Below are 10125 nucleotides of genomic sequence, written 5' to 3'. Positions count from 1 at the left end.
TGAAAAGTGTTTCTGGGATATACAAAGTATTTGGGATGAGTAAGGATCCATAAACAGAATGCAAGTACGCAATGGTCAGCACAATGCTAATGCCCAACCTGTTCTCATGCTACATATTGATTGTTCATCAGGGCTACAACAAGACTAGAACTAGGTTGTTGTTTTTTTGTTTGTTTTTTTAATCCAAACCCAGCCATTAATTTTTGACATCTAAACCTGTTTTATAAAAGAAATTAACCAGATTTTGTATCACTAAACTCAACCAAATTATAATAAAAACCAAAAACTAACATACAATGAAAGGGCACCATTCACTACCCCAACTATGTATATGGATTTTAGATAAGATGCATTTCAATCACAGATTCGGCTTAAGGAAAAGATTAGTGGTCAGGCATTTATCTTATACCCTCAACCTAACAACCATGATAGCTACAGTATTCTTAGGATGCTAAGTCACAATTTCAACACACTGATTTGGAGCACAAAACTTATTTAAGTTATAGCGTAGGTCAGCGACCTTGGTGTGCACCGTTTCCAAAGTAATTTGTAGGGATGGTGCTCCAAGTTCTTTTCATTTTTTTAATAGAAATTATTTTGGAAAAATAATCATTTCAAACTCGTTTCACCTCAGATGTCCCTGAGAATCAGGGAACGCTGCACAGACACACTAACAAATTTTCTTCTGAGAAATTTGCAGTTCAGCAGTTTCACGGCAAGCAGTGATGCTTCCAGTTTGATCAAAGTATTTCTTTCACAGTTAAAAATAAACATATATTTGTATTTATTTTTTATTTCTAACCATATAATCTCTAATATAATTTTCCTAGTCTTAGTTTTCTTATTGTCTGAAATCCAGGTTTTATCATTTCATTTATCACATGAACAAATCATTCACTCAGTCACTGAATTTATGCTGTTTGTAAGAATTTTGTTGTCAGTTTATTTTTTCTTTCAGACAGTTTACGATGAATCGGAGAGAGCGTTCTCATCGCATGGATGATGTGGAACTGTCACTGCAGCATTATAAGCTGGCACGGGCCAAGTTATTTCCCCAGGCAAACAAAAACACACTTGCTGCAGCCTGCATCATGCTGTTAAATCATCACTCACATTACTAAGTGTGTGTTTTCTTACTAAGACAATACTAATTGTTGTTCCACTAGAGGAGAACTGATGGATGAGTTGATGGGCTTACAGTAAAGGTGACATCAGCAGTCAGTAACAGTGACTCCTGTCAAGCAGTTAAAAACAGATCAACATGTCAGAGATGCCTAACTGCTGCATTTTACTGCTTTATTGCCCTCGGTGGGGATGATTGTAGTAGTGAGGTCAAGAGAACGTGAGAAGGCCAAGACGTGAAGGCACTTGAAGCTTCATGTTACACTGTTGTTCACAAAATACACCTCATCTGGACCCAGCAGCTAACAAAATACACGCCCATCTACCAGCTCTGCTGTCTTCTCAGATCTTCTTTGATCATTTTTCTTCTCTACCTTTTCTCTCGTTCCTATTCCCCTCTTTAGTTTTTCTCCACTTGCCTTTTCTGTTCTTTTTCACCTCTCATATTCCCCTGTTCTAATTCTCCCCATCATCTTTCTTTTCCTTGTCCTTTCTGGCTCCTCTTTTTTACCTTCCTTTATTTTCTCTTTCATTTTGTCTCATTCGTCTTTTTTCATTTCTGTTTGATTTTCTGTTTTCTTCTTGTTGTTTATTGTTTTTGAGCATTTTGCGTGCAGGTAACATTTTACTGCTCTAAATCAAATTTCTAAATCCTGACAACGCAACACAGAATTAAGGTTTGTTCGGGGTTTCCCATTTTGTTGGAGGAGAGGGTACCTGGACAGAAGTTTCCAGGTCAGCTGAAGTCAGATACTGATGATACTAATTCACCCCAAATGTATTCCATCTGTTTGAGCTCATGACTCTCTGTAGGCCAGTCTAGTTCTTTCACACCAAACTCGCTCATTCATGCTTTTATGGCCCTTGCTTTGTGCGCTAGTGCACGGTCAGATTGGAACCGTAACGTTCATGCCAAAACTGTTCCCAGAAAGTTGGGAATATGAAATTGTCCAGAGCTGTCTTGGTATGCTGAAGCATTAAGAGTTTCTTTCACTGGAGTTAAGGATCTGAGCCCAACTCCTGAAAAACAACCGCAGATCAGACTCATCCGTCAGATTGCCAGATGGAGAAGCGTGATTAATCGCTCCAGAGAACCCGTCTACACCTACAGTCCAGTGGAGATGTGCTTTACACCACTGTATCCCTGGATTTGCATTGTGCTCAGTGATATAAGGTTTGGAATGCAGCTCTCCATGCGCTGCTCTTGAGCTAATCCGAAGGCCACATGAGGTGGGGAGGTCTGTAACAATTGACTATGCAGAAAGATGAAGACCTTCTGCCTCAGCATCCACCGACCACACTAAGTGATTTTATTCAGCCCTACCACTTCTTGTCTGAGTTTCTGTCATTACCAGTCGCTTTCACATAGTTATAGTACCATTAAAAGTTGACTGTGGAATATTTAGTAGCGAGGCCTTTTCATGACTGGACTTGTTCCCCAGGGGGCTCCTGAGAGAGACTCGTTCTTTCACAAATGTTTGTAGCAGCAGTCTGCATGACTAGGTCACTGATTTTATACACCTGTGGCCATGGAAATGATTGGAACTCCCGAATTCAGTGATTTACATGGGAAAGAGACTACCTTTGGCAATATCGTGTATCTGACCATACGTTGATTGCATGCAGTTAAAACAGCCCATAGGGAATGTAATACGGGAACACAGAGGCCAGTATGCAGTCTCAAAACCACTGACTATTGCTTTAATGTCTACTGGGCATCTGCTGAGTGGAAGATCAGTGCTTCAACCACTGAACCCCAAACCACTTTTTGTTAATGGGCCACATGGGCTGAACTTAGGCAGCAAGGACGGAGGTGACTCTTCTTAGCTGATATGAACATGACAGGTGTGACTCTGGGTGAACAGAGAGCTATTAGTCTGAGAAGTCCAAATAAGTTCTGTAAGGAAAGTCCAATTAGTGAGTGAAAGTGAGGTAGCTTACTTGGACTCCTGAGGAAGAGGTGACTGGTCTGCTTTTCCACAGGTGGAGAGAATGCTGCAGGCAGTTGAGTAAGTGAGGTGAGTGCTCCAGGAAGAGCCTTCAGGTAAGGCAGAAACTGCTATTTTTTCAGAAAACTCATGTGCTGTCCGTCTCACACTTGTAGCAAACATAGCAGAGCTGGTGACTGATGTTTATCTGCTGGGTTTCAACAATCTTGCACTGGTATTGTGTCCAGTTGCACTCCTGTTTTCACGTTATAAAGCTTTATGTGGGGTAGGAAAACAAAAGGTCGTTTATCTTGAACAGAGAGCTTTTACAAACTAGAGTGGTTTTCAACATTAAATCGGAACAGAAAAAAAAACCTAAGGACAACATCCAAAATTGGCTTGCGTAGATTTCTTACACTGTTTTGGCCGGATTAAGAAAAGGCTGTTCTGAACTCCACTGTTAGCGCAGCTCGGGAGCTTCTCTCGGGATGCTGATTGCTCATGTGAAGAAAAAACACACTTTTTGTCTAAATGATTTGCTCTACATGAGCCCAAAGTGTGACCAGGTAACACAAGCAGAAGTGTTGTGGGAGGTTGCTGTAGTTTCATTAACACCTCCCAACATTTCCCATAAATTGCTAATAGGCTTCTCATTTTCAAACACAGTGCTGTAATTAATGTTGAAAGTAGATTAAACCCTGACAGACAGGCGACCTGTCCCAGGTGTTTCCCTCTGGAAGGACAAGTTAAATAACTAAAGCACAGATGTCATTTCTTAAACACAACACTGACAGCAGCATTCGCTTCAGTTATTTATATATCACTAATCCACGACAGCAGTGAATTGCAGGGGTAAATTGAAAAATAGATCCTGTGGGTATTTTTAAAGAATTGAAGCGTAATCATCAACATCTGCAACAAACAGGCTGACTGAACCTTTGTTCGGGGCAAACGTGTTTTTCGTTGTACTGAAACTGTGTGTGATGCAAATGTGCTGTGAAAACTGTATTTTGCATTTACAGTTTCAAGAAAAGCTCAGAAAGTTTCGAGAAATCTGTCTTAGCACTTCTGACAAACTGTAAATTATTGGTCCCGCTGCTGTCCCCACCCACAAGATTTCAAGGAGGGACTTGAGCCTTTCACCATTTAACCAGTGAGTAGCCGGGTCCCAGTGACACAGAGGGCTTTTCAAAAGCTGGAATCAAACCAAGCAGCAGCGCAGCGAGCTGGGGATCCCCTCACGTTTCCATCCTAGTCATGTAAAGAGCAGCATTACAGCCTTTCTGCTTTATAATGGATGCGTCCGCTTTTGATGTTTCGAAGAATTTTTCACTACCCAATCAGCTGGATCAGTTTTCTGATAAATGTGACAGGAAATAACTGCTGCAGACTTTGTCGGTGTGGATGGACAGGTCAGGAGTGCATATGCGACACTGTGGGAACGCTTGGATTTATTTACCGCATCCTTCTGGGATTTACTGCCGAAAGAACTCTGCTCCTTGACCGGTTAAAATAAGAGAGAGAATGTATGGAATAAACCAACACTGTATTTACATGTAAGCGGGCCACACACTCTGATTGTATGATAGCCACAAAAAAATCACTTCTTTGTTGCTCATTCATTTTTTGTTACTCCTGCAGATCGTTTCATTTTTTCGTGCTGTGGTGTCAGGCTCAGGTAAGCCACTAAAACTTAAACCTGTTAACAATAAGGAATAGCTGAAAGAAGGAACAATTACAAGGCTACGATCCAAACGACATTTGAATATGAGTGCCGATGTTAGTGTGCAAAAGAATAGCCTATTCATTTGTGAAAAAATCTGACGTATTTTGGTGCTTCTAAAATTGGCTATCGTTTCTTTATCCCAGATTAGAAAGACAACATTATGTATTTCATTTTTCCCTTTGCATAAAAAAGGGGGAGAATCACCCGTCTCCTAATTTTAACCAGTATGTGAGGACGCAGGGCGTAGTGACGGACCAGCTCAGCCGAAGACAGGTCAGAGTTTACCAGCTCTACAGTCGCACTAGCGGGAAACACGTCCAGATTCACGGCAAAAGGGTCACCGCCACCGCCGAGGATGGAAATCTGTACGGTAAGAGCTAACAAGTTACTTTAAGAATAACCAAGGATTACGATCACTAAGGCCTACCGGTAGATATTTCATGAGAAAGCATTAAGTTGTCAATTTTCTTTCCAGCAGCCCATCCCTCGAAAAAATAATACAAAAACATTTACGTGAAAAAGATTTTCAACTGATTTGTTTTATGTTCTTCTTTTTCTTAATGTAAAGGTACATTTTTGTTCAAACACGCATACTGTGAAGTACAGTTAACATTTGGGCAATTAACATCATTTAAAACGTGTCGGGATAAATTTGTAATGATCACAAACTGGTTTTATACATTTAGATATAATTTAATACATTTATATTGACAGACTCACCACCGGATTGTATTTTTATTTTGAATAGAGCTGCCACAATATGAACTTTTCTCTACATTAATATTATGGCTGAATATTCATGTAAAATAATACTGATATTATTATTAATGTTTCCTTAGGAAATAATAATAATAATAATAATAATAATAATAATAATAATAATAATAATAATAATAATAAATTAATAACAACAACAATAATAATAAGAATAATAACAATAATAATAATAACAATAATAATGATAATAATGATAGTACATTTTGTGACTATGTAACTATACCTGTACAGAAACCTTGAAAAGAGCAATTGCATACTTATTTACCATATCTCAAATGTGTATTACATTCACAATATATTTGATATTTAAAAATCATGGATATCATCAGTAGGCTTTGAGTATTAATTTATTTTTCCAAAATCCAATTGAAGAAGTTTGTTCATTCCAAGATTTCTATATATTGTAATAGTTGCATTATCAAAAGGCACAAAATGATGCTAGCCACATACTAAAAAAGGGCCATTTTCCACAAAGTAGCTGAACATGTTAATAAAGTGTCATACATATTTTTCTGTTAAAAGCTTTAACATTTCGATCTTCCAAATAGGAGAAAATTCTATATTCAGTAGAGATTCAGTTGAAATCCACTGAGCTGAACCGAAACCGTACTCCTGTCCCAATAAGTCACAAATGACTTGGTGGAGGTTAAGAGGTTAAGGGTTTTGCATAGTTTGGCAGAATGCAGTACACTAGTCTGCAATCAGTGACAATGCCTTGTTAAAGAGACTCTTCCGAGGAATTAGTGACAATCTGGAGTTTTGTGGTTCCCCACAGCGCAGCTATTTAGCCCCTGCTGGGCACTGATGTCCTCAGGCAAAGCCAGCAGTTTCACATCCAGCCTGCCCGTCCCTCCCACTTTGAGGTGTTTTCAGTCCTGTATGTTAATTCAGCCTCCCTGCTGCATCCATGAAACCATCGTCTGATGAATTTAGTGGCTGATTAGGACAAGCCCTTTGTTTCTGTAGTCCCAATACACAAGACTGTTGTAATGGCCATGATTAACTGCAGAATAATAAGTGAGAATGTATATTCAGCTTGCAAGATCTAGGTCTTTAATGACCAGACATAACATTTGTTTAATCAGTTGGTGTTTTGACTTTCATCAGGTTGTTATCACTAAGGAGTTTCAGCTCAACAGAGTCCACAGAGCAAAGAAGTGCAGATTCTTATACTAACAGCATTAACTCATTATCCCTGCAGGTTTTATATCTGTAGTGAATAGTAGACACTAAATGCTGGTCATACATGGTACAGCAGAAATTGGGCTTTATATTTCAGTGTCACTGTGTGTTTTCAATAATACCTGATTCCCATAAAGACATTTTGTACATGACTTATTACACACACAAGACAAAAGTGAGTCTGTGGCTGTGTCCTAGGCTCCTTTTGTCTTCAGCCCCCTGACAGTCTTGTGTCTTTCCCGCAGCTCGCCTGTTTGTTGAGACAGACACCTTTGGCAGTCGAGTTAGGATAAGAGGTGCAGAAAGTGGGCGCTACCTCTGTATGAACCGGAAGGGGAAGCTTGTTGGAAAGGTATGTGTTGAGGAGTATGTGTTAACACAGAAACTACACCTATGCTGACTTTAGTGAGCAAAGTAGGGGACAAATGTGGTGAAGCAAAAAGAAATAAAGAAACAAAAAAGCAGTCAAACTGTGTTATAGTAGACATCCACCAGGTCAACCCATCTAGGGTTAGTGTTGGGTTTTGTTTTAGCTACACTCTAAACAGGAAGGTTTTCAGAAACTACAATATTTTATATTTTAAATGAAGCACACTTTGCCAATGCAGTATATATTTTTTTTCCAAAACTTTTATTTGGGGTAGATATTAACTGAACGCAAACCCCACTCCTAACCCTAACTGTAACCCTAGGTTCCCAATGATCTGGTGGATGCTGGTGGATACTGAGAGGTTAAGGCAAAATGAACACCTTGAACATCTTGAAAATGAACACATCAGGTAGAACACATCAGTGCTATTGTTCCGTCTGTAGCATGTAAAGTTAGCGTAACCATCTTCCCATAAGAAAACTTACCACTGATGAGAAAACTTTTCCTCAGAGGAAATACAGACTTTACTTTAACACACTGCATATCCAATAAAACATACACTGTAGCTCAGATGCTAAAGCTCCAGTCCATTGTTACTGAATTCTCATACCTTGTCAGTCACTTCAGGACATGATGTAGTACTGGAAAAAAGGGATCCTCTCAGGACTGAGTGATATCACTCAGTCCTATTGGCCATGGTTGACAATGACTGGGGGAAGTACCCTCCCATCATGCACACCCTGTGTGTTTGGTCATAAGTCAACTCTCCACTTCCTTCACGGAAATGGAAAAGATGGAATCACATATCTGGCTGACATGACAAGTCATAAATCTCGTTCTCATCACAATTCAGAGGTGTTGAAATTGTGGCTGCTGTGATATCTGTACAGAGATAAGAAGTTCAGTGACACAGTCTGTAGGTAAAGATAAAAAGAACAGTTCTTTTCAATAATTCTGTGTACAAAGTTGCAACAAACGTGAATGTAACCATCACACATTTTCTGTTACATTTTTCTAGTATTATAGATTGTACCTGTTATCAACATATCAGAAGATGACAACAAATGATTAAATCACATTAGTTTCCTTTGATCATTGGGGAAAGGGGTGATTACATTTTTAATTTGATACCTATCAACTGTTTTAACATAATCTAAAATCAGAAGCTTAGCGCAGCATAAAGACAGCTAGCACATCTCTGTGCAAAGGTAACAATATTTGCCAGCATTTAACCACGTGAGGCTTAAGTCGTTATCATTGACGATCACAACTTTAACCCTAACTAATCGTAGGCAATGATAATATGAACGTTTTGGTTTTCCATTTTTCTTCCAAATCTTGGCAATAAGGGAACAAATAGAACAATAATTCCAACTGAAATCCATGAATACAAGTCATAAAGGCTCCAGCCAGTTCCAGCCCTAACCCTCACCTTAGGCAATCTGAATACGTTTTGTTTTTGCAATTAGTGAAGAAAGAAAATAATAATTCTACCTGACACACATCAGAAGCTATTTGCATAAGTGAGTCAGCAGAAGCTCACTGTTGAGTAAACTGAAATAAGAAGGGTTATTGTTCTGGGTTATTGCTCGTTCTCTCAGCATCTCATTTATATCAGAATTTGGTTTTGTCTTCCAAATGTTAGTCTTATTTTAAGCTGTTTGCACTGACATTTTTTGACACTGTATAAAGCCATTTATTCCATGAGTTCAGGCAATAATTTTATATATAGATGAATCAGTTTTTGTCCAGGTGTAACACAAGAAACCTTTCTGTCTTCTCACACAGCCAAATGGCCGGAGCAAAGATTGTATCTTCACTGAGATTGTACTGGAGAACAATTACACAGCCTTCCAGAATGCCAAGTATGAGGGCTGGTATGTGGCTTTCACCCGGAAAGGGAGGCCCATCAAAGCCTCCAGAACGAGGGAGAATCAGAGAGAGGTCCATTTCATCAAGAGGCTGCACACAGGATTACCTCCCTTCCCCAACACGGACCAAAGTAAACCATTTGAGTTCATCAGATTTCCGTCCACACGTAGAGCGAAGCGGAACAGGAAAATCACCTAGCTCTTCCTAGGCGCAGCAAAAGTGATGGACTGATGACAGTTGTGACATGGGAAGAAACAGATGCAACTTTATTTTTGTATATTTTTTGACAAGTGAAAAATGCCTTAGATGCCATAATATTGCTGTAAATACTGAAAGAGAGTAAAGCAAGTGGATTGTATTAAATTGTCTATTACGTCTGTGCGAGTGTTGAGGGATGAAGTGACACGATGCATAGGGTGGCTAGCAAGAAATCTGAGGAAGCCTATGAAACAGCCCACGACACCATTAGATACTACACTTTCACATTTCAAATCAATCATAAAATACATTCAGTTGTGCTTTAAAGGATGTTTTTCTTTATATCCCAGTGGGTCGACACAATACTACCATTCATACCACAAGGAAACATTTTTAAAGCAGCAGGTAACAAACAAAGAGTTCCAATAAGGTCATATTGGAGACAGTTGGACAGTTAGATTTAAAATAAATTTGAATTTTTGGCCCAAACATGCTGGCTGGATTCAGCCCTACATTGTTATGAAGGGGTAATCTATCCAGAGAGATCAGAAGGGGGGTTGCCACTTCAATTAAAAAAGAAAGAATGGAGAAACATATTTTACTTTGATGTAAAATCTAATTTTTCCTAATAAAATGACATTAAATGTTTAGCTGTATTACACAATCACTGTCTAGATATTTGCTCTGACTTTGTAATCGGATCAATGACATACCACATTTTCTCCTAGCCTAGTGGCAAAGATATTTCATGTATCAACATGCATGAACTAAAGGGAATGTTTTGGATTTTAGGACACTACTCAACCTCATGGGAATGCCAAGGGTGAAATCTGTACATTATCAGTGTCAGCAAGATTTGTTCTGTGTACGCCGTGAACATCCATCCATTCTCTTCAACTTATCCTTATCAGGGTCCCGGGGGGCCTGGAGCCTATCCCAGCTACTATAGG

The 10125-nt window shown here is 39.2% G+C and overlaps 1 protein-coding gene across 2 annotated transcripts; it reads left to right on the top strand.

Moving 5' to 3' along the window:
- Positions 1 to 1308: 1308 nt before the first annotated feature.
- fgf17 (fibroblast growth factor 17) lies at positions 1309 to 10125 on the top strand. 2 transcript variants are annotated; one of them, XM_080894968.1, is made up of 5 exons: positions 1309 to 4606; positions 4692 to 4728; positions 5002 to 5146; positions 6981 to 7087; positions 8894 to 10125. In XM_080894968.1, exons 1-5 carry the CDS (start codon positions 4575 to 4577, stop codon positions 9173 to 9175), a joined length of 603 nt encoding a protein of 200 aa, XP_080751094.1. In that variant the 5' UTR covers positions 1309 to 4574; the 3' UTR covers positions 9176 to 10125. The 2 variants fall into 2 exon arrangements, with proteins under 2 accessions (XP_080751094.1, XP_080751093.1); XM_080894967.1 differs by having other exon boundaries at positions 1314 to 4606; positions 4969 to 5146; positions 8894 to 10111.

Source organism: Rhamphochromis sp. 'chilingali' (assembly GCF_963969265.1).
Source record: "Rhamphochromis sp. 'chilingali' genome assembly, chromosome: 10".
Taxonomy (NCBI): domain Eukaryota; kingdom Metazoa; phylum Chordata; class Actinopteri; order Cichliformes; family Cichlidae; genus Rhamphochromis; species Rhamphochromis sp. 'chilingali'.
Note: the sequence above shows the minus strand (reverse complement) of the source record. Positions and strands in the feature narration are given on the sequence as shown.

Coding starts and splice junctions, on each gene's coding strand:
- fgf17 (XM_080894967.1), top strand. CDS start 4,575: ATGTATGGAATAAACCAACACTGTATTTACAT. Junction 4,607..4,691: donor AACCAACACTGTATTTACAT/GTAAGCGGGCCA, acceptor TTACTCCTGCAG/ATCGTTTCATTTTTTCGTGC. Junction 5,147..6,980: donor CGAGGATGGAAATCTGTACG/GTAAGAGCTAAC, acceptor TCTTTCCCGCAG/CTCGCCTGTTTGTTGAGACA.